General features: G+C 45.7%; 1 protein-coding gene across 2 annotated transcripts in view; it reads right to left on the bottom strand.

Moving 5' to 3' along the window:
• Positions 1 to 24,609, bottom strand: part of POLR1B (RNA polymerase I subunit B) — a 30,032-nt gene extending 5,423 nt beyond the window's left edge. The window contains exons 1-12 of one of the 2 annotated variants that reach the window (XM_070429742.1): positions 24,433 to 24,609; positions 23,053 to 23,220; positions 22,676 to 22,822; positions 21,327 to 21,459; positions 20,675 to 20,811; positions 19,710 to 19,933; positions 18,802 to 18,973; positions 17,354 to 17,525; positions 16,091 to 16,372; positions 14,240 to 14,373; positions 6,984 to 7,154; positions 5,832 to 5,988 (exon numbers count right to left, since the gene is read on the bottom strand). In XM_070429742.1, the coding sequence (XP_070285843.1) occupies positions 5,832 to 5,988; positions 6,984 to 7,154; positions 14,240 to 14,373; positions 16,091 to 16,372; positions 17,354 to 17,525; positions 18,802 to 18,973; positions 19,710 to 19,933; positions 20,675 to 20,811; positions 21,327 to 21,459; positions 22,676 to 22,822; positions 23,053 to 23,220; positions 24,433 to 24,609 (2,074 nt within the window). Of the gene's footprint in view, positions 1 to 5,831; positions 5,989 to 6,983; positions 7,155 to 14,239; positions 14,374 to 16,090; positions 16,373 to 17,353; positions 17,526 to 18,801; positions 18,974 to 19,709; positions 19,934 to 20,674; positions 20,812 to 21,326; positions 21,460 to 22,675; positions 22,823 to 22,912; positions 22,987 to 23,052; positions 23,221 to 24,432 lie in introns of those variants that run through there. The other variant, XM_070429743.1, reaches the window with a different exon arrangement.
• Between the last annotated feature and the right edge of the window lie 177 nt (positions 24,610 to 24,786).

Below are 24,786 nucleotides of genomic sequence, written 5' to 3' on the forward strand. Positions count from 1 at the left end.
ATGTATCACAACCAGATCATGAAAACAGTGCTGAGAGGGAAAAAGGACAGAAACTCATTTAATATGATACCATTTATGTATATCTATATAACACACCCCAAACAATTCTATACCTGGTTTATGGACACATCTACACTAATAAAAGAGAAGCATGGTAATTAGCGTACGACCGCTACCCTTCCCATTGGCTAATCAGCATATCCTTATGCAAATTAACTGTCAGCCAAGATGGCTGCCGGCAGCCATGCACTGAAGTGAACAGGGAGGCTTGCCAGCTCCAGTGATGGCGGACTCCAACGTTCCCCGCCTAACTTGCCGGCCTCTCAGCTGCAACTCTAAGCAACTATGTTGCAAATACAGAAGCTAAACAAAACCCCAGAAACCGGTTTTCAGACAGCCGGGCTTCAGCCAGCCAGACCGAAACATTGTATTAATGTTTTCAGCAGCGGAGCCTCAGAGCTAAAGCTGGCCCAGAATAAAAAAGAAAAAAAAGAAAAAAAGGAGTGGTTGGGAGCTTCAGTCACCCGTCAGCCGGAAAACGGCCCTCAGCCCCTCAGCCAGCCCGGCCAGGCACCCCAGTGGGGACCCCCACCCTGATCCAGGACACCCTTCAGGGCAAACCAGCCAGCCCCCACCCGTGCACCAGGCCTCTATTCTATATAGTAAAAGGGTAATATGCCTCCTGGCACCGGGATCAGCGGAGCAGCGAGGCTCCCGGCACCAGGATCAGCGTGACAGGGGGCAGCGCCCAAACCCCCTGATCTCCCTGCAGCTCTGTGTGTAACAGGGTGCGGTGCCCCAACCCCCTGATCCGCCCTGCTCTGTTCGTGACAGGGGAAGGCGCCCCAACCCCCTGATCAGCCCTGCTCTGTGCCTGATAGGGGGGAGCTCCCCAACCCCCTGATCGCCCTGCGGCTCTGTGTTTGACAGGGTGCGGTGCCCCAACCCCCTAATCGGCCCTGCTCTGTGTGTGACAGGGTGCAGGGCCCCACCACCCCGCCCCCACGGGCCCTGTTTTGTGTGTGACAGGGTAGAGCCATAACCTCTCGATCGGCCCTGCCCTGAGTGTGACAGTGGTGGCACCCCAACCCCCTGATCAGCGCTGCTCTTTGGTTGATAGAGAGTGGTGTCCCAACCCCCCTCCACGGGCCTTGCTCTGTGTGTGACAGGGTAGAGCCATAACCTCCCCATTGGTCCTGCCCTGAGTGTGACAGGGTGCAGCGCCCCAACCCCCTGATCCACCCTGCTCTGTGTGTGACAGGGGGCAGTGCCCCAACACCCCTATCGGCCCTACTCTGTGAGTGACAGGGGGGAGATCCTCAACCCCCTGATCGGCCCTGCTCTGTGCATGACAGGGGGTGCTCCTCAACCCCCTGATGGGCCCTGCTCTGTGCATGACGGGTACGGAGCCCCAACCCCCCTTATCAGCCCTGCTCTGTGAGTGACAGGGTACGGAGCCCCAACCCCCCTTATCGGCCCTGCTCTGTGAGTGACAGGGTACGAGCCCCAACCCCCCTTATCGGCCCTGCTCTGTAACAGGGGACAGCGTCCCAACCCCCTGATCAGCCCTGCTCTGTACGTGACTGGGGGTGGCGCCGCAACCTCCCCATTGACCCTGCCTTGAGTGTGATAGGGGGCGGTGCCCCAACTCCCCAATCGGCCCTGCTCTGAGCCTGACCAGGGGCTGCACCTAGGGATTGGGCCTGCCCTCTGCCACCGGGAGCGGGCCTAAGCCAGCAGGTCGTTATCTCCCTAGGGGTCCCAGACTGCGAGAGGGCACAGGCTGGGCTGGGGGAACCCCCCCTCGTGCACAAATTTTTGTGCACTGGGCCTCTAGTATATAATAAAAGGGGGATGTTACTGGGGAAGAGTAAGGGTGTAAGGGGAGAGTAGCTATTATATAATAACTTAAAAAAATTTTTTTTTATTGATTTGAGAGGAAAGGAGAGGGAGAGAGATAGAAACATCAATGATGAGAGAAACACCATTGATTGGCTGCCTCCTGCATGCTCCACAATGGGGATCGAGCCCGTAATGCAGGCATGTGCCCTTGACCGGAATGCAACCTGGGACCCTTCAGTCCACAGGCCAACGCTCTATACACTGAGCCAAACTGGTTAGAGCTCTAATTACTTTCTTACACACAAAGCAAAATATCACTATTTGTTAATTCTGGGTACTGGCATACAGGGGGCAGGTAAGAGTCTTCTTTATTCCACTTCTCAGTACAGAGAATCAATTCAACATAAATGATTTTTTTAAAAATTTTAAAATTGATCTTTAGAGAGAGAGGAAGACACAGGGAGGGAGAGAGATATCGACACGAGCGCAAAACATCTATTGGCTGCCTCTTGTACACCACCTACTGGAGACTGAGCCCAATACCTGGGCATGTAACCTGAACGGGAATTGGACTGGCAATCTTTGGGTTCATGAGAGGACACTCAACCAACTAAGCCACACTGGCCAAGGCTCAACCAAAATGATTTTAAAAACTAAAATAAATATACATGCCTAGTGGAATTCTTTAAAATATAGAAACGGAGACTTCCAGCTTCCAGTTGTAGAGGGTTCCTTCTTCACAACCACCCTCAGCACATAAGACCCAGGGAAAAAAAAAAGTAACCACAAACAAATATATACACCACCTGAAGGTATTGTAAAGTAACCAAAATCAGTCAGAAACTAGAGAGGAATTTACATTCGGGCAAAAGAAACTGCAATGGGTGAATTTCCAGGTCAGGTTTTGTTCTGTGGTTTGTTTGGTTTTTTGCCTAATGACTCAGTGTAGTGGCTAAAACTTGGGCAGAAACTCATAGTGTGACTGGCTTTAAGAACCAAGAAACATAAGAGTTCACAGCACTGCCCTGACCTGTTTGGCTCAGTGGATAGAGCATCGGCCTGTGGACTGAAGGGTCCCGGGTTTGATGCCGGTCAAGGGCATGTACCTCAGTTGCGGGCACATCCCCAGTGGGAGATGTGCAGAAGGCGGCTGATCGATGTTTCTCTCTCATTGATGTTTCTAACTCTCTATCTCTCTCCCTTCCTCTCTGTAAAAAATCAATAAAATATTTAAAAAAAAAAAAAAAGAGTTCACAGCACTACAGCAACTAAAAACTGAGGGGCTGGGGTGGGGCAGGAGGGAGGGTAGGGATTTCAGAAAGGAGAGAACCACACAGGGAAAGCCTTAAATTCTGCATATGAACCAATCCCAGATCTTTGGTGGAGTCCTGAATTATACATACATGGAACATTTCCAAGCAGCCTTCAAAAGTGACTTCAGCTGCTTTGTTTAGCTAAGTTATCTATCAGTTACATCTAAAAACCAATCCTCTTCAAAGGAACATAACAGAATCCATGGTCTTCAAAACATATCACTTGTTCACAATGTCCATGATATGATCCAATATTACTAGATATAAAAGACACAGAGAATCAATACCCATACTCAAGAAAAAAATGCAGTGAATGGAGACATCCTGAGATGACCCAGACATTGGAATTAATAGATAATTATTTTAAAACACTGGTTGTATAACTGCTCAAAGATATAAAAGAAAATATGTTCACAATGAAGATGAAATTCTAGAGAAAATTAAAACTATAAAAAAGAAACAAATGGAAATTTTAGGCTAGAAAATGAAATATCTGAAATAATATGGTGGTTCCATGGTGTAATGGTTAGCACTCTGGACTCTAAAATAGAATAAAAAGTCTGAATATGATGACAGATGAATAAAAATGATTCAATGTGAAGATAAAAAGATAAAAAAAGAGAAAAGAAACCAATGGTTGATGGGACAGCAATGATTCACATACATGTTGCATAACTGAAATCTCAGGAGACAGAATGGACAGCAGCAATTTTTTAGAAAAAATGGCAGAAAACTTTACAAATTTAAAACAAACAGATTTAAGAAGGAACATCATATGTAGGCATACCATAGTCATTCTGTTACAAACCTAAAAATAAAGAGAAAATCTTAAGGACAGAGAAAAAAATAAAACTTTTTTTTTTTTTTAATATATTTTATTGATTTTTTACAGAGAGGAAGGGAGAGAGATAGAGAGTCAGAAACATCGATGAGAGAGGAACATCGATCAGCCGCCTCCTGCACATCCCCCACTGGGGATGTGCCCGCAACCCAGGTACATGCCCTTGACTGGAATCGAACCCGGGACCCCCTAGTCCGCAGGCCGACGCTCTATCCACTGAGCCAAACCGGTTTCGGCAAAAAAAATAAATAAATAAAACTTAAAAACAGGGAAACAACCTAAAACTGACGACTTCTAATTAGAAATGAGAGACCAAGAGTAGACAGCTAGCCTGGCCAGACAGCTCAGTTGATTGGAGCGTTGTCCCATACACCAAAGGTTGCAAGTTTGATTTCCTGCCGGAGCACATAACTAGGTTGCGAGTTCGATCTCTGGTCAGGGTGAATATGGGAGACTGCCTATTGATGTTTCTCTCTCTATAAAAATACCCTTCTGTGAGGATTAAAAAAAAGAGTACACAGCTCAAAGAGTATTTCATGTGCCAGAAAAAAATCTTGTCAAATCAGAATTGTATACCTAGTTCCTTCAAGGGAAGAGGAAATAAAGATATTTCAAACCAATAAAAACTAAGAAAATTTTAGCCAGCAACTGGCAACAGTGACAAATGCTAAAGAAAGTTTTCAGGCCTAAGGGAAATTACACTCCAGGAAAATGAAACCATGTATTTGATACAATTAGTCAAATCTGAATAAGCACTACGCAATAGTGTGGTACTACCAGGCAGGAATGAACAGCACTGGAGAGAGAATGACGTGGACGGCCTGTAGTCGTCAAAAATGGAATCTCAAGATCTCAGACCAACCCAAGTCGTTGAACATTTACAAAATTACCTTTCTTCAAAAGTGTCAATAACAAGAAAGACAAAGAAAGACTAAAGTTATGTTCTAACTTAAAGAAGATTAAAGAGATAACGGAATACAATGTGAGATTTTGGACTAGGTGCTACACAGAAAAAACTGCCAGAAACCCTATTTATGGCCAACCAGTATGGTTCAGTGGTTGAGCATTGCCCTATAAACCAGGAGGTCACAGTTTGATTCTCAGTCAGGGCACATGCCCAGGTTGCAGGCTTGATCCCCAATAGGGGGCGTGCAGGAGACAGCTGATAAATGATGCTCTCATCATTGATATTTCTATCTCTCTGTCCCTCTCCCTTCCTCTCTGAAATCTATAAAAATATATTAAAAACGAAACAAACAAAAACCCCCTATTTTTGGTACAACTGGTCAAAGTCTGAATCAGACCCATAAAGTAGTATGATAAGCCCTTGCTGGTTTGGCTCAGTGGATAGAGTGTTGGCCTGCAGACTGAAGGATCCTGGGTTCGATTCCAGTCAAAGGCACATACCCAGGTAGCAGACTCGATCCCCAGGGTGTGCAGGAGGCAGACAATCAATGATTCTCTCTCATCATTGATGTTTCTATCTCTCCCTTCCTCTCTGAAATCAATAAAAATATATATTTTTTAAAAAGTATAATACCAATTTTAAATTTCCTGATTTTAATTGTCCTTGTTTATACAAGTGAACATCCTTATTTAGATATAGACACTGAAATATTTAGGGGTAAAGGGGCATCAAGCCTGCAACTTACCTTCAAATGGAAACAGTACAAACAGACCAAAATATTAACAAAATGTTGATAAAGGGTTTATGGGTGTTCTCTGTACCAGTCTCACAACTTTTCTGACTTTGAAATTATTTCAAAGTAAAATAAGTAACAAAACAAACATGTCTCTTTTGTAAGTGTGGTTGCTACCATCCCCATGCCACTTACCCATCTGGCACTGGTACATGTTCCTTGGACTCTGGTTGTGATCGGAGAAAGGGATAAAGTTGGCGATCACACTCAGCAGGCTGTGAGGGAAGAGTTCCTGGTGGGTGGTCACTCCAGCAAAAACCTCATCCTCGAAGATGGCAATATTCATGAAGAGCTGGAGAGAAGGATGGATGCCAACACATTAACTCTTTCTCTCTGAGTTCAGTACTCAAAGACTTGAAAGGAACCTTCCCACCTGGTATAGTGAACACTGAAGGGACCCACAGGAAGCCTCAGTCAGAATGACCACTTGCCTTTCATACCTCATTATAAATCTACCCTAGACCAATTATGAAGAGGCATTTGAAGAAAAACATTTTTTAATTTTTATTTTTAAAATATATATTCTTTTTTTTATTTCAGAGAGGAAGGGAGAGAGAGAGAAACATCAATGATGAGCTAGAATCACTGATCTGCTGCCTCTTGCACGCCCCCTACTGGGGATTGAGCCTGCCACCCAGGTATGTGCCCTTGACCAGAATCAAATCTGGGACCTTTCAGTCCACGGGCTGGTGCTCCATCCACGGAGCCAAACCAGTGAAGTAAAGAAAGACATTTTTAAAGTAGTACAAAGTGCAGAGCTTTGCAACTGCAAAGATGCAGGGAAAGACTGTGCATGAGGGAATGGTCCAGCCTCAGCATCCGAAGGAGCTTGGGATGCAGGTGACGAGACACCAGCCTTCTCAGGCTCAATGGTAGGCGGAGTGAGGGGGCACATGAAAACTGCTTCCCGCTGGGCAGTTCTGGCTTTCTTTCCAGTGCCAAATTGTTATTAAACAGTAACACTTAAAGAAAGCAACAGTTGCCCTAGCCAGTTTTTCTCAGTGGTTAGAGTGTTGAGCACAGGCTTATGGACTGAAGGGTCACAGGTTTGATTCTGGTCAAGGGCATGTATCTGGGTTGCAGGTTCAATCCCTGGCCCCAGTCAGGGTGCATGTGTGAGGCAACCAATCGATGTGTCTCTCTCACATCAATGTTTCTCTCTCTGTCACTCCCCTTCCCTTTAACTTTCTCTAAAAACGAATGGAAAAAATATCCTCGGGTGAGGATTAGTCTGTGGAAGTTGCATATGACACAATCACATATACCCACTACACACAGTCCACATACCTGCTCCATAGTTCCAATCAGCTCTTCTTTGCCCAATTCCAAGTTTCGCACAGGCCGCACCAGCCTACAAGGAGTGGTGAAAAGGTATAGTCCTGGGTACAGACTTGGTTTTCCTGTCATGGGGACAAGGGCCACCTCCATCCAGGGAGGGATTCTTTTTTCTCTCAACACCTGTTTTCAACAAAAAAGCAAGTTCAAACCAGAATGACTAATATGTTTTACATCTACCCTGACACCCGGAAGCAGGCAGAATGGGGGAGGAGGTCAAATATGAAAAGTAGATCTTAAGAATTTACGTTCGTTATGCAGGTAACAGACATAGTGCCCTGCCAGTCTCATCTTCTCGGAGAATACCATTCACCCCACACCCAGAGTTGGCAAAAGCTCTACTTTCTTGGGGACTCAGCCTCACTATCAGGCAAACTGGTAATGAATTAAGACTAAGACTGTGGGAAAGGTAACTCAAGAATGTGCATGTAGCCCTAATCGGTTTGGCTCAGTGGATAGAGAGTCGGCCTGCGGACTGAAAGGTCCCAGGTTTGATTCCGGTCAAGGGCATGTACCTGGGTTGCGGGCACATCCCCAGTAGGAGGTGTGCAGGAGGCAGCTGATCAATGTTTCTCTCTCATCAATGTTTCTAACTCTCTATCCCTTTCCCTTCCTCTCTGTAAAAAAACAATAAATAAAAAAAAAAAAGAATGTGCATGTAGACATACTAAACAAAATTCTGTTTTCTGATGTCTAAATTATAGAGTACTGGTTTTGTTTTGTTTTCATCCTCACCCAAGGATATTTTTCCATTGATTTTTAGAGAGAGGAGAAGGGAGAGAGAGAAACATCGACCAGTTGCTTCCTTCATGCACCCCAACTGGGGCCAGGGACCAAACCTGCAACCAAGGCACCAGCTTTTGACCCTGACCCCTCGGTCTGTGGGTCAACTCCCCAACCACTGAACCAAACCGGCCAGGGCTGGTTTTATTTTAAAATGTATTTAATGAAAAGGCCCTTCTACCTGGGAATTAAGAAGCAAAACAACAACAACAAACTTCTATTAATTAACTCCTGGATGAAAGGAAAAATACAAACCAAAATTACAGGAAATTTGAAAACATATAACAAGACCTATATCTCAGAATTTGTGGGGATTCACAAACACATTACCAATAAAAAAAATGAAAGAATGAACAAAAACGAATTAAATTCATAAATCAAAAGTTAAGAAACCTCAACAGAGTTAGAAAGCTTAAAGACTGATTTCCACATTAGAAATAAAGGTGTCTATGGGGGGTAGGGGAAGAAAAAAAAGGAAAAAATAAAGAAATAAAGTTGTCTAGCCCTGGCCAGTGGTTAGAGTGTTAGCCAGAGCACCAAAGGGTCCCGAGTTCGATTCCAGATCAAAGGCATGTACCTGGGTTGTGGCTTTGCTCTCTGCCCCCGGTTGGGGCATGTGTGGGAAGCAACCAGTCCATGTATCTCTCTCACATCAATGTTTCTCTCTCTCTCTCTCCTCCTCTCACCTTCCCTCCCACTCTCTCTGAAAAGCAATGGAAAAAATATCCGTAGGTGAGGATTAAAAAAAACAAAGAAATAAAGATGTCAAGAAAGCACCCTCAAAGCAAGTACCATAACCAAATGATCTCACGGGAATTCTCGCAGACCTGCCACCAGGTGGCCCAATGTTCCCATACTGCTCCAGAGCATTCTTTACAAATGTTGATTCTAAAAATCTTAATAACTTATTGACATTTGAGAAAGTATCAGTACTTCCTAAATAAAGAAAATAACACAGACAATAGGGTGGTGAATGCCTGGGGGGAATGCGGACAGGCTAGAAGGGGTCAATGGGGGAAAAAGGGGGACATATGTAATACTTTCAACAATAAAGATTAAAAAAAAAATAACACAACATGACCAAGTGGGATTTATTTCAGGAATTTAAGACTCATTACTCATTGCTATTATCAGAGAATGATCATTGTTAGGGAATAAATTAATATAATACACCTAATCTGTCTAAGGGGAAAAAATCTTATAATTTCTCTTCAAAGATGCCAAAAATTAAACACAGAATCCCATATGATCCAGCAATTCCACTTCCAGGTATACACTCAAAAGAATTGAAAGCAGATTCAAACAGAAATTTGCACATCCATGTTCATAGCAGCATGATTCACATAAGCCAAAAGGTGGAAGCAACCCAAGTGTCCATTGATGGATGATGGATAAACACAATGTGGTCTATGTGGTTACCAGGAGCTGGGAAAGTGTCAGGGCCAGCCTGACAGGTTGAGCCGGGCTGAGGCAGGGAGGTGGGAATTGAGAAAAGAAAGACAGGAAAGCGGGATCGGGAGGACTACAGCTCTCGAGGAATTGAAGCAAGTTTATTAACCACACAATCCTATGTATACACAAGATACTGAATAGGAGGTCTGTCAAGAGGAATGTATTCTTTGTTCCTCTTAATCTCTAAGGGAGAGACACAGCAGAAGGACAAGTTCTCAGTACAGCATATCTCAGTAAATAGTTACAGACTTCTTGGTAAGCCATGAAAGGCTGTTCTCATTCTACTGATAATCGCCATCCAAACAAGTCTGGGAAAACTGTGTGGTAAGGGTCCCAGCCTTGCTAGCCCCTTCAGGTGCAAGGACCTTGCCAGCTTACATCTGGCCCCCAACAGGAAAGGGCAGATGGCAAGTTATTGCTGAATGGGCACAAAGTTTCAGTTTTGGACAATGCAAAAGTTTGGAGGATGGATAGGGTGATGGTTGCACAACAATTTGAATGTACTCAATGCTATGGAAAAAGGTTAAATTTTACGTATAATTACAAAAACAACACAAAACCAACCCTACAGGGACTAGGGGGTCAAACTGATACAATCTATATATATAAAAGCCTAAGCAACCAGATGACCGGTTACTATGACGCGCACTGATCACCAGGGGGCAGACGCTCAACGCAGGAGTTGCCCCTGGTGGTCAGTGTGCTCCCACAGTGGGAGTGCCACTCAGCTAGCTAACCAACAGACGCCAGACGCTGGGCTCATGGCTAGCGAGCACAGCTGCGGCAGCGTGTGCCTTTCCTGTCTCTGCAGCAGCACTACTGAGTGGTGGCGGCAGGCGCAGTGGGGCCACGATGAGCAGGAGTGGTGCGGCGCCCGGACCCAGCCGCTTCGCACACTACTATATCCCTGAGGGATATTGGACTGCCGGTTTCAGCCCAATCCCCACAGGCCAGGCTGAGGAACCCACTGGTGCACGCATCTGTGCACTGGGCCTCTAGTATGAACATAAAAATAAATCATAGTAACAGAATACTCACAAAATAAAACAAATATCTATAAATCTGCTAATGTACATAAATGAATAAATAAATGGAGAAAGGAAAGCTCTCCCTTACAGAACAGCAACTAACAAACAGAACAAATGATAGGGTTAGAGAACAAATACTTGGCAACCATAACAGTAATAATTAACACAGCAAAGACTCATCAATGGAATAGTAATAATTCTGCAGAGAATGTAATACAAATTGTGGGTGAAAATTTGATGAGGAAAAGGGCTTCCAAATATTTCTCCACAAATTACTGATGAGAGAGAATCTCTAACAGTACAGTAGATTAACTTAAAAAATACAGCTGTGAAGTGATTGACATTAACATCACTGGTCATGGAACAAGCCAACATCACATGCCTCCTGAAAATGGTATTGTGAATCTCGCCATGAGGAAGTGACACATGACCATAATTCAGGGACAGTCTACACAATAGCTTACCTTTACTTTTTTTTTAAGTTTATTTTTAATTGTTGACAGTAACACAGATGCTCCCTATTCCCCCCACCCCCCTTCCCCCAGCATCTGCACCACTCCAGGCCATCATCAAACTACTGTGTGCCCATGGGCTATGCATATAAGTTCTTTGGTTAACCTCTTCCCCTTCCCTCCTTCCCACCCGAATCTGTCAGTCTGTTCCATGCATCCATGCCTCTGGAACTATTTTGTTTATTGGATTCCACATATAAGTGATATCATGTGATATCTGTCTTTTTCTGACTGCTGGCCTGTGCTCTTAAAAAAAGTCAAGACGTGAAAGGCTAGGAACTGTTCCAGAATAAAAAAGAACAGAGACATGACAACTACATGTAACACATGATTCTGGAGTGGGTCCCAGACCCGGAAGAAAAAATAGCTATAAAGGCCATTATTAAGGCAACTGGTGTAATCTGAGTGTCAGCTGTGGATTCCAGCAAACTGACCCTCCCTGAATTTGGTAAGTGTACTGTGGCTATTAAAGAGAAAAAGTTAGAAAAAATACACTGAAATTTTTATGGAAATGGAGACATGTCTGCACACTACCCTCAAATGGTTCAGAAGAAAAAATATATACATCCTATCTAATAAAAGAGAAACATGGTAATTAGCTGTACATCTGCTACCCTTCCATTGGCTAATCAGGGCGATATGCAAATTAACTGCTAGCCAAGATGGCGGCCGGCAGCCATGCACTGAAGTGAACAGGGAGGCTTGCTTGCTCCAGTGACTGCGGACTCCAACGTTCCCCGCCTGACTTGCTGGCCTCTCAGCTGCAACTCTAAGCAACTATGTTGCAAATATAGAAGCTAAACAAAACCCCAGCCGTAACCGGTTTGGCTCAGTGGATAGAGCGTCGGCTTGCGGACTGAAAGGTCCCAGGTTCGATTCCGGTCAAGGGCATGTACCTGGGTTGTGGGCACATCCCCACTAGGAGATGTGCAGGAGGCAGCTGATCGATGTTCCTCTCTCATCGATGTTTCTAACTCTCTGTCTCTCTCCCTTCCTCTCTGTGGAAAATCAATAAAATATATTTAAAAAAAAAAAAAAAAACAAAACCCCAGAAACCTGCTTTTGTCAGCCGGGCTTCAGCCAGCCGGACCGCAACATTATATCAAATACAGAAGGTAAACAAAGGCCAGAAACCTGCTTTCAGCAGCCAAGGCCTCAGAGCTAAAGCTGGCCCAGAATTAAAAAAAAAAGAAAAAAAGGAGCAGTTGGGAGCTTCAGTCACCCACCAGCCAGAAAACGGCCCTCAGCCCCTCAGCTAGACTGGCCAGGCACCACAGTGGGGACCCCCACCCTGATCCAGGACACCCTTCAGGGCAAACCAGCCAGCTCCCACCCGTGCACCAGGCCTCTATTCTATACAGTAAAAGGGTAATATGCCTCCCGGCACCGGGATCAGCGGAGCAGCGAGGCTCCCGGTACCGGGATCAGTGTGACAGGGGGCAGCGCCCAAACCCCCTGATCTCCTTGCGGCTCTGTGTGTGACAGGGGGCGGGGCCACAACCTCCCTATCCACCCTGCTCTGTTCATGACAGGGGAAGGCGCCCCAACCCCCTGATCAGCCCTGCTCTGTGCCTGATAGGAGGGAGCTCCCCAACCCCCTGATCGCCCTTCGGCTCTGTGCGTGACAAGGTGCAGCGCCCTAACCCCCTGATCGGCCCTGCTCTGTGTGTGACAGGGTGCAGCGCCCTAACCGCCTGATCGGCCCTGCTGTGTGGGTGATACAGGGCGGTGCCCTCCGCCCCCAAACGGGCCCTGCTCTGTGTGTGACGGGGTAGAGCCATAACCTCCCCATCGACCCTGCCCTGAGTGTGACAGTGGGCGGTGCCCTATCGGCCCTACTCTGTGAGTGACAGGGGGGAGCTCCTCAACCCTCTGATCAGCCCTGCTCTGTGTGTGACAGGGTACGGAGCCCCAACCCTCCTGATGGGCCCTGCTCTGTGCATGACAGGGGCCAGCGCCCCAACCCCCTGATCTACCCTGCTCTGTGTGTGACAGGGGGCGGTGCTCCAACTACCCTGATGGGCCCTGCTCTGTGAATGACAGGGGGGAGCTCCTCAACCCCCTGATCAGCCCTGCTCTGTGTGTGACAGGGTACGGAGCCCCAACCCCCCTGATGGGCCCTGCTCTGTGTATGACAGGGGACAACTCCCCAACCCCCTGATCAGCCCTGCTCTGTGCATGACGGGGGTGGAACCGCAACTTCCCTATCAACCCTGCCTTGAGTGTGATAGGGGGTGGTGTCCCAATCCCCCAATTGGCTGTACCCTGAGCGTGACTAGGGTGGCATCACAACCTCCTGATCCGCCCTGCTCTGTGCATGACAGGGGGCGGTGCCCCAACTCCCCAATCGGCCCTGCTCTGAGCCCGACCAGAGGCTGCACCTAGGGATTGGGCCTGCCCTCTGCTACCCAGAAGCAGGCCTAAGCCAGCAGGTCATTATCTCCTGAGGGGTCCCAGACTGTGAGAGGGCACAGGACAGGCTGAGGGACGCCCCCCTCCCCGCCGAGTGCACAAATTTTTGTTCACCGGGCCTCTAGTCTATACTAATAAAAGGGTAATATGCTAATTAAACCGGGTCAACTGGCCATCTTACGGACATCTGACTTCCTTCTGGACAAAGCCATGGTGGTGGGGGCCGAGGCAGAGGCAGTTAGAGGCAAGATCAGGCCAGCAGGAGATTAGGGGAAATCAGGCCGGCAGGGGAGGGTAGTTAGGGGTGATCAGGAAGGCAGAGGCAGTTAGGGGCAAGATCAGGCCAGTAGGGGAGGGCAGTTAGGGGCAATCAGGCAGGCAGGCAGGTGAGCAGTTAGGATCCAGTGATCCCAGATTTCGAGAGGGATATCCCCAAATGGAGAGGGTGCAGGCTGGGCTGAGGAAACCCCCCCTCCCCCTCATGCATGAATTTCATGCACCAGGCCACTAGTATATTTATAAAGAGCACACAAATGATAATTGGTGGATCTGGGTAATGGGCATACGGGAGTTCTCTGTGCCAAGACTCTTGTTAGGAGGAAATTCCAAAGAATGTCCTTCTCCTTGAGTTTTTAAAAATATATTTTCAAGACCCAGATAGCAACAGGGTATGTATGACTTACATATCTAGAATATCTTAAACATTACTTGAAATATAAATTCATATTTTGATGCCCCCTACATGCCACTAGAATTTACAAAAAGTTAAAATCGGTTAGGTTAGCAGACTAGGGCCTCAGTGAAACTACTAAAAAAAAAGGTGTATGGGTGAAATATCTACCACTGACCCCAACCTCTGAGGCTATGAGGTCAGTACCAGGGGATGTCAGGTACTCTCAGAATGAGCTTCTGATCCCCAGGCCTATGAGCACTCTAGACTGCCTAGGACTAACTCATCAACTAGAAAAGGACTGAAACCCAAGATCCAGGGATAGAGCAATTCACAAAGACTCACGGTCACCTTAAAATGCCGGAGAGAAGCTGCAACACTAGCAGCAAGCTCCTTATCCACCCAGCCAACCATGACACCGTCCAGCAGGACAGGGTAGCACTCGGCGTAAGGTCGGTGAGGCGTTCCATCAACTGGAGTAACCCCTGGGGAAGGAACAGACAGGGTCATCACATCAGGATGCCTTTTCCAAACACATCAGGATGCCTTTTCCAACTTAGAAATTCCCTCCGGATAGGTCTGCAGCTGTACCATCATTTAGATATCTAGTTATCTTGTCTCTAAACCAGAATGTTTTTCATTTCTTAAGTTTCCAAATCATTTCAGCAAGGTCACACAAGAACTAGTGACCTGGCCTGTGGGGAGAGCAGCAGGGACAGGAGTGCAAGGAGACTTTCACTGTGCACCTTTTCTATGTTCATTTCTGAGGGTTGTAAATATAACTCCTCCCCAAAATCTAATTACACTTGATCGCCATTATTCAGATTCCCTATCTGCAAATTTGCCTACTTGCTAAGATTGTCTGTGATTCCAGTATCAACACCTAAAGGCGCTCTGGGGGGCCACTCTGTGAAAAATCTGCATCACCTGCGCACAGGCTCCCAGCTATGGTCACACGTCTTCCTGTCTCAGCTCAGACTGTCAACAAGCGTCCTCTGGGCCACGTGGACGGCATGCTTGTGCCTTCTGTTGGCGGTTTCACTGTTTAATCGGCCCCTGAACTCTGCGCTGGCCAGTGTGGCTGAGCACAGACTGTGTAAGCCTCAGGAAGAGTGCGTGTTAGAGAAGCTGAGTGCTGCTGGCTGAGACCCCGATATTAGTGAATCACAACGTTAAATGAGGCGCCCCTGGGAGCAATGGCTCTTCCCTAAATTCGGGGTTAGTTGTGACTTTGTAAAACAGAATACCACAAACATCAAGAACCAACTGTAATTAAGTAAAAAAGAATACTCTCCCACAATCCATAATCCACCTGCTGAAGACAGCAAGTGTTTTACCAAGTCCACAGGTCACGTGCTTGGTGTTAGGCATTTTCCATTCTGTCTCCCCCCGGACCAGAGCCCTTCCCATCGCTTCTGCTTGGGATACACTCTCCACCTCTCCACAGTTTTTCCTCCTTTCTACCCTTTCCTGCACTCTGACATTTTAATCACTGGTGGCGAACAACATTTTTCCCTCGTGGACAGAGGACCTGCAGCACTTTACACTGGTTATGACCTCTGAATCTCGAGTAATTCTGAATTAGTTGGATTTCCTTCTGAAAGGCCACGATCTAACTGGCGGAATACTTTTAAGCAGAAATTTCCTGGCTCTTGACTCAATGCCTTTCTGGTTGTTTGGAATGCCTACCACCTGAATCCTATGAGCTGGAAGTTTTAGAGTGTAAATACGAATTCCAGTGGAGACCCCACTCAGACCAGCAAAGACACAGAAAACTCTGTCTCCAGATCCCAAGAGCGAAGAATGCCCAAAGAAAGGGCATCATATGTGTGAAGGTGAACCCGAACCCAGCACCACACCCAAAGAATAGCATGTAAGAGAGCCTTCCAGCAAAAGCAGAGACAGCCACCAGGCTCCCAGGAACAGGGCTGTGGGTCTGAGGACCTCCAGGTACAGAGTGGACAAGCTCCTTTTTAACTGTCTTCCTGCAAAGTGACACTGCTTCCAGCTTAGAGCAGTGGCCGACCCAACAGGTGCAGGGAGAATGACCCAAAGGTTACTCCCCATATTAAATGCTGTTTGAAACCAGCCCAGTTCCTGCACAGATGAGTAAAATCAATTCCTGCAGGAATTCTCTGCTCAGCCCCCAAGGCAGCATAACTGTGAAAACGTACACACAACAAGAATGGTACCGTCACATACCCAGGTTGCAGAGCAAAGCTGGAATAGACGCTGTGTACACAAACTGCGTGACCACCTCACATATGGCAGTTAAGTGGTTCATCAGGCCGCAGGGCTCCCCATCAGGAGTGTGCACGGGACAAAGGAAACCCCAAGACTCCGGCAGCAGCCTGCGCACCGTGGTGGTCCTCATCTTGGCAAAGTCGGCCCCTCTGTGCACACAGCGGAAATGGGAGAGATAGCGGATGAAGTTCAGCTTATCAGCCACGACACAAAGTCCAGAATTTTGCAGGAAGCCAAGACCTTAATAAAACAAAAGTCATTCAAAAATGGGCTCAACTTGAAAAAAAAAAGGTATATTTTTATTTGAGGCTCTGATGAAAAGCCTCAGAGCATACTGTAAGTCATGGAGTGGGTGATTACAAAGTTCACTAGCTCAGATGAGCAGGGATACTGTACAAAAAGTAGTAAAAATCCCCAGATTTCACAAACTGTATCAGCCTTTCCTGGTCCCCTATTTCCTCCACATCCTCCACTGTGGGGAAACCATAAACAGAAAACAAAATAGCAAGTAATTAAATAGGATTCATCAGACAGGCTGATTAACACACAAGCAGTTGTTAGTTCTAAAAAAATCTTTATCAGTAGTAGCATCTATTTCAAAACTGCAGATTTCTGGGCCAATTGCCACAGTTGAGTTTTCTAAGTCATTCTGATGCAAGTGGTTTAGGGCTGAGCCCACACAAGAACCCTCTCAGACCACCTGTCCATGTGACCTTCCTCAGACATCTTTAGTTTAGACCAGGGGTGGGCAAACTTTTTGACTCGAGGGCCACAATGGGTTCTTAAACTGGACCGGAGGGCCGGAACAAAAGCATGGATGGAGTGTTTGTGTGAACTAATATAAATTCAAAGTAAACATCATTACATAAAAGGGTACGGTCTTTTTTTTTTTTTTTTTTTAGTTTTATTCATTTCAAACAGGCCGGATCCGGCCCTCGGGCCGTAGTTTGCCCACGGCTGGTTTAGACAGAACTCTGAGCTGTCCTTAGTTTTCTAGGAGGCACAGGAAAATGTGATCATCAGAATTGGATTTAAACCATTCAGCACCTTGTCAAAAGCCCTTCAGACTGATATATACTTGTCAAAACTTATAACGTGAAATGTCTTTAGTGAAAGGGAAAAGTTCGCTTTTAAATAGAACCTCTCTTACTGATATAAACCTCCATTAAGCAAATAATTTGAAAAACACAACTAAAATGAAGCCTATCTATTTAATTTCACCTGTTTTGGAACGCAGATTCCCAGTAGCAAGAAGATACTCAAATGGTTTTGTAAGGTCTATTCCCAGACTTAAAATCTTCATCAAATTTTCACTGTTTATAGACATATTGGTCTTCTGAGCCTTCTTGTCCATACCTATTTTAACAGATACTAACCACGCTTCCATTTTTTCCTGAAATGAATAAATTACATGTTTACTTGAAAGGCTATATTGAAATTACCAATAACAGAAAACTTCTGCCTGATATTCATTTTTATCAGGGCAATTCTAGGCTGCTGAAAATTTTCAATCTAATTTCATGGTTAGATCAGACAGAAACAAAAGTTTTTATCTTTCAGTAAGAATTTAAATAAGCATTACTGACTAAATAAGGAATTAGGAGATTTTTTACTTTAGTCTTCTCCATCTTTTATCCCACTATGTTATCTATTAGATTAAATCATTTTAGGGATAATATTCAAAATATGAAATACCACCAAATGAACTTACTTATGAACTGATCTGTGCTAAGCCAACACTCTCTACACACACACACACACAGCTCTCGTGACTGACAGTTAACTATGCTCTGTAATGTTGCTGTGAACACTGAATTAGCAGGTACTAAACCTTTGCTCCTAGGTACAGACAGGATTAGGTTCCCCCAAGTCTCAAGTCACAACATTCTCGTCAACTGAGAAATACGTAAGCTGATTTTGTGTGTGTTTCTGTTGAAAGATACCTTGTTTTATGTTGCTGATGTACTACCATCGGCCTCACAGCCAGCAGCACTGTAACTCGTGACTGACAAAGCTCATCTAACGCTCATATGTTCTCGTAAGGCACATCCAAGCCTTCGTGTGCTCAGCACCTCACACAGCACTTCAGCACTATGCTTGTGGGCCATTTTTTAACAACAAAATCACCAAGAAAAACACAAAAATGTGAAAAACATGGTACTAAATAAATAGACTCTCGTTCACAGCATTAGCTGAAGCAAGGCAGAGCATCACCTCCTAGACCTCAGCTGGGAGTGTGGGCATCAGGACACCCCAATTATTACCCCTCCAAGCACATCTGCAAAGGACCAGGAAAGCTGTGAATACTGATACTGGGCTTACAAGTAAACCTCAGTGAGGAAGGGAATTTGTAACAGGGACTCTGCAAAGGAGGGCTGACGGTCACTATATGCATACAGGCCACTTACACTTTATCATCAATGTCTGACCAAGATTTGATGCTGTCTTTACTTAGCTTACATGAAAATATCAGACATTTTTGAACCTGGTACAAGCTAGGACGTTTGATTCTGTACCTGCCTGCTAGGCAAACAAACAACAAATAGAAAAAAGAGAAGATGTACACTGCCAAAACAAGAACTTATGAACATGCACAAAACTACATCATGGGTGTTATCATCTCAATCCAGAGGTACAATGGGGCCCGGGGGAGAGCAGTGTGCACCCACCTTCAGAAACATGAGGAAGAGCTGCCCAGGTGTGAGCACTTCCTGATTCACTAAACTATCAGGATTCTCCTCCATGCACTCTCCTTTGGCCAAAGCAAACAGCTTCCGGGTCATGAGACAAAGTACATAAAACTTCTCAGTATTAGATTTCAAGTGGATACAGATACACTGGCTGTCAAAATAGAAAGAAAAAGCTTAAAATGATTCAACTGCTTACCACTACTTGCCTTTCTACTAACCAAGACCCCCAATTCAGGTTTACTTAAAAGTCCTTATTTATATTCAGAAAAACCCCTTTTCATCTTACAACAACATCAGCAAAAGAGCAGAATATAGTCTCACACAAGGTCTACAGTGGTGTTGGCCAACATGGTAGTGACAAGCCACAAGGACTATTTTAAATATTAATTGATTAAAATGGAATAAGATTCAGAACTCAGTTTCTCAGCTGCACTGGCCATTCAAGCACTCAGCATGGCCCACAGCTGTGCACTGGACCACGCTGACCTACAGCAGGTCACAAAGACAGAGCCCTTGTCTTGGGAAAATAAAGGGACATGATGCCTGCAACTTTCAAATGCTCAGAAGGAACAACATTTACTCATGTGCAGACAAGTAAAGCAAATATAGTAAAAGTGTTAACAGTCAACATGAGTGTCCAATGTACTATCTTTGCAGCAATCCTGGAAGTTTGAAGTTATTTCAAACTACAAGTTAGAAAGTACATTAGAATAAAATGATACTACCTAAAACCAGAGAAAGGTGAAGATGGCCTCAGAAACAAAGCTAGCCCGCTTCGCCAGGCCAAAATTCAACCCGCATGACTCACCAGTCCCAACTACATCAACACAAAGAACCAGTGACACCCCCCAACCCCCAATAAACAGTGTAGGCAAAAGCACGCATACTTAAACAGAAACTCTGCCGCTTGTTCATTTGAATACCAGTCAGGGAGACTAAGCTTTACTCTGAAGCGTTCACCTAGATAGTTAAGGACCTGCTTCTGTGTGGAACAACCTTCATCCATCACCATCCTTAACATCTGAGTAACAGAGTTCCTAAAGAAAGAGTTGTCCTCTTTTCCTTTGATGAGCTCCTGAAAAATCTGGTAATCGGAAAAGCTGACAAGTGCCTAGAATAGAAAAGAGATTTTTTTTGTCATTGCTAATAATAACGAAACCATCCAATTCACTCAGGAACAAGTCTCTCCTTTTCTATTTAATACCCGAGAAACACTAGCATTCCACTATTGTTAAACTGAAGTGAATTCTCCAAAGTAAGGGCACTTGGAAGACAGGCACCAAGATGGCCCCAATGATCCTCGCCTCCTGGGATTCACAAGCTTGCATAACCTCCTCCCACACCAAATCAGAGCCCTTGTGACAAGAGAATACGGCGGAAAAGGTGACACCTAGCTCTCAAGGCTAGGCTACCAGGGGCACTGCAGCTTCCCTCCCTTCACTGGGCTATTGCTCTGGGGAAGACGGCCGCCCCAAGCAGCCTATGGAGAGGCCACTGGAGAGGAACTGAGACCTCCTGCCAACAGCCTGCACTGACTTGCCAGCCCGGAGGAACCACCTTGGAAGGGATCCTCCAGCCCTGGTCAAGCTTTCTACACAGCTCAGCCCCTGCGACATCGCTCTGCAACCTCTGAGACCCCAGCCAGAGCTGCCCACATTCCTGCCCACAGAAACTGTGAGGGAGAAACGTTCACTGATGTCTTTTAAGCCACTGAATTCCGAGGTAATGTGTTATGGAGCAGTAGGTAACAAGTACAGCATGAACTCTGATAAAGAGAACCTATTCATTCTGCATAAGACACGCTTCCAATGATCCCCTTCATAACAAAAGAAATATACTCAGCAAGTCACACCTTAAGTGCGAATCCCAAAGGAAGAAAAAACAGTTCTTTCTGGTAAATAAAGTTCAACATAACTGTGCCATTTTCCAAGTAGTGAAGGTTCATATTGACAGCAGAGTGTTCTTCCCTCACACAGTGCATTGACACTCCTGTTGAAACAGAACAAAAAGCTGGAAACTCAGTAACACTGTAACTGCTTCAATCATTTCATTCTGAATTATTTTCACCTTCTTAGAAATAATTAAGAGCCATAACACTAAGTTAAGCCAAAATTGACAACAAAATATGTCTTCAGACCTTGTCAAATTTCCCCCGAGGTGCAAAATCTCCCCCAAACAAAGGCCAAGTGGCTGCCAGCCCGGGACCCTGAGGGGAGTGCCATGGTACCTGAACCAGAAGACTTCTGGGGCCCACACCCACCTCTGGCAAAGTCAGGCCAGCCTCCAGCCTCAGACTAACATATACACACACGTTCTTTCAGTTTGAAAGATATCAGAAAGTAGATCTGCTACTATGAAATCTTAACACAGAAATGCTTAACAGAAAAATAAAATTTTATATACATACGAGAGAAAAATGTCAAAGATTCTATTTAGATGCAACTCCTTTTTTAAAAAATGGCTTAAAACTTTTCTAAGACATTCTAAAAATCACTAGAGCTTACCATATTGAGTGTAGCCAGGCCCTCTAGCTTTCCATTTTGGTCTTATCATTGCAATAGGGAAATTTCTCCGAGGCATAATCAACATTCGGATGACCTTTTCAATGCCATTGATTATGAAATAGCCTCCCATTTCCTGCCAAAGAGATGAATTATAATTTATTAAACAAAGATAAGTAACTGTGAATATGAAACTGACTAACTGCAAAAATTAACCTCCTAGCAGACCCTGTTCAAAGTGCAGAAGAGAGGAAAGTGCAGGTGAAGGGGGCCATGGATCCCCGGAAAGCTGTCAGTGTGTAAGTTAAGTCTTTTCAAGTACATGAAAAAGGTTTAGGGACCTGGAAGTATGGAAGGAAGTCGGTACTTTCAGACAGCTTTGATCTAACTTGTCTTTCTGTCCCCCAAAATGACCTTAGTCTTCAAATGACATTAAACAAACAAACACCTTATTTCAAAGAAAAGTCTGCAAATGAAAATAGCAACCATTTTGCCTCCAGACAAGTATGATTTCCCAAATACGTTAAAAAACAACTGATAACCATATGAAATCTCCTGAAATCAGATATTAAAATTAATAGGAAAATTATTTTAATTGCTCGTCAACATCACATTTCTGTAATAAAGAGCTACTATTAAGTAGGCATATCATACCAGGTGCTCTATGTTATCCTAACATTTAGTCCTCATAATAATGAGTAAGATAGCTACTGTGCCCATTTTTAGCAGAGGAAATAGGTCCAGGGAGATTAAACTTCCCAAAGTTTAATTGTATTAAACTTGTGCTCCAAAGCCATACAACCGGTAATACAGCAGCTGAATGTCAAACCCAGATCTGACACCAAACCCTCGTCCCACCAGGTAACAGTTTTTATTACAGACCGTCTGTAATCTTGATTACTACAACTCAATGCTGCAAAGCCACCTGACACAGCTAAAAAGAAATGCCAAAGGGAAAGCATATAAGGCACTTCATATCCTCACAGAATCTTACTGTTCGGTAAAGCAGACATCTTAGAAAATTGTTTTGTCGTTTAAGATGGCTTTAAAAACAGAAATATCTCTAAATATACACCATTCAGAAAATTAGGGAAAAACCTACCAATTATTTCCCCATCATCATAATAATATCCTAATTGCAGCCAGTTTTTCATACATTGCTTCATTTGAGACTCATTATGAGTTGTGCACAGTACGCAGACAAGAGATCAATGCTCCACGTTATCTATCCAAAATTAGAGGCGAAGAAAGAAACACTGACTCCCTCTGGCAAGCTTCATGTCCTCTCACTCCCAACTCGGGTTCTTCCTATTGTCGCCTGCCCATTCAGTGCCCTGCACCCCTGAAATTACCTCTGGTTCCTCATGGTGCTCAATGAGGGCTTTTGGAGGAAGGTTGTGTAAGTTGCAAAGCTTGGACTTCACCATGATGGGAACATAGCCAAGAAACTGCTTAATGGTTCCTTTTGAGATTCCGTTTACAGCCCAGCTGATATCAGCCTAAATGAAAAAAATTAGTTACGAAAAAAACAAAGTATTTGGATCTACAAGAACAAACGAGTATTTTAAAAGAGGAAAAAGACCACATACTAGATGATTTTATGCTTCAGATTTAAAAGAAGAGATCTCTTGGGTGATAGCACAAAGCAGAATTCTGGTTACATTTTATTGGACACCAATATTCGTAGACATGTCCAGCGTTTGAGTCTCGTACTGTCACTTGTACTCACTGTCAACTTTCCCCGGTAGGTGCTCCTCCTGCCCCGGCATTCTGCCGGATAAACATTGAGCTCCTTGCAGATGCTCCCTTTGGGAACGGTGGGGGCGCTGATGACGGCATCCACAATAGTGAGAGAGATCCGCTCATCTTTGAAAGCAAATTCAAAGGGAGGTATAGCCTGAAATACAATTCACATTATTAACTGCTTGCATGTCCCAGGTACCTCTTCACTGAGACTCTTCCAAAGCCCATGAATTTCCTACACACATTGTTGCCTCTCATGTTAATGTGGCATTAAAACGACAGCTAAAGCTACATCCAGTCTACTCACACCATTACTATGTACCAAAGAGCATACGGGGTTAACTCGGACATCTGAACGTCTACCGTGTGTCAGCTTCTGCAGCAGGCTCTAGGGCAGCGGTTCCCAATCTGTGGGTCTCGACCCCTTTGGGGGTGGAACGACCCTTTCACAGGGGTCGCCTAAGACCATCGGAAAACACATATATAATTACATATTGTTTTTGTGATTAATCACTATGCTTTAATTATGTTCAATTTGTAACAATGAAATTGGGGGTCACCACAACATGAGGAACTGTATTAAAGGGTCGCAGTATTAGAAGGTTGAGAACCACTGCTCTAGAGTGACCACTGTGTGCAGAACAGAGCTGTCCTCTGAACCAAGAGCCTGCCCTCTCTCTCCTTACCTTGTAGCTTCTCCACCCGTAGTAAGACTGATAGGACTGCTGACAGAGCAAAGTTATGGAAGCACCTCCTGACTCAGGACCGGACACTCTAATGTCATTCTTTAGGCTGATAGTTGTGCATTTCATTCCACTTGATCTCATACATGCCAAGGGAAAGGTGGTACCCCCAGGTTCCCTGTCGCCCCCCCTCTCCCCCCTTCACAGCATCTGCTTTTCGGTACCCGCCCTCCTCCCCTGGAAAAGCTCTGCTGTTCCACTGAGCTCTCCTCGGGTTAACTAAGAACAATGTGTTACGATTGGAAGCTTCAGCTCAGCCCACGCGGGCCACTTCCTCACCCTCCAGCACCTACTGTCCTACAAAGCACTGCGGCTCCCAATTCCATAAAAATCCAGGAACCACAAACACATCTTCCCCCGGTCGGCTTGAGCTCAAGCCCCGAGCTGCGGCTGCCACGATCAAGAAGCACAACTATTTGGGGTTCTACTGTGACCTCCAGCCATTCCCTCTGTCTGGGACCCTGTCCCCGGCCAGTGCCCCGCTCACCCCGCCTCCTGGGTCTCCCCATCCCCCGTCTCCCACCCGCCGCCCGCCTCCAGCCCAACGGGGCCCCTCTCCTCCGCCCGACCTAGCAGCGCCAGCGAGCGCCGAGCTGCAGGGAGCCCCGAGGAGCCGCACTCACCTGCACCGCGTGGCTGAGCCCCTCGCGCACCGCGTAGTTGAAGGACTCCACGTGCGCCTGCGTCAGCTCCTGTAGCGCCGGCTTTTGCTGCTCCCGGGGGATCCCGTAAGCGGGATCCGTCAGGTGCTTGAGGCTGGGCCCGCCGGGCAAGCCCCGCCACCGGCCGCCGGGATCCATGCAGCCCCACACGCCGGTTCCAAGCACGCCTGTGCAGCGCCGGCAAAAGGCGCAGAGCCCACGGTCCGCTGGGAAATGCGGCTCCTCTACTTCCACCGGGTCTCGGTCCGTCGTTTTATAGGGTCGACTTGGAAACGAAACCCTGGCGTGAACGGGCCGGCCTGAAACTGTACCGAG

The sequence above is a fragment of the Myotis yumanensis genome, unplaced genomic scaffold (genome assembly GCF_028538775.1).
Source record: "Myotis yumanensis isolate MYYU_CA2020_CCGP unplaced genomic scaffold, mMyoYum1.0.hap1 SCAF_11, whole genome shotgun sequence".
Taxonomy (NCBI): Eukaryota; Metazoa; Chordata; class Mammalia; order Chiroptera; family Vespertilionidae; genus Myotis; species Myotis yumanensis.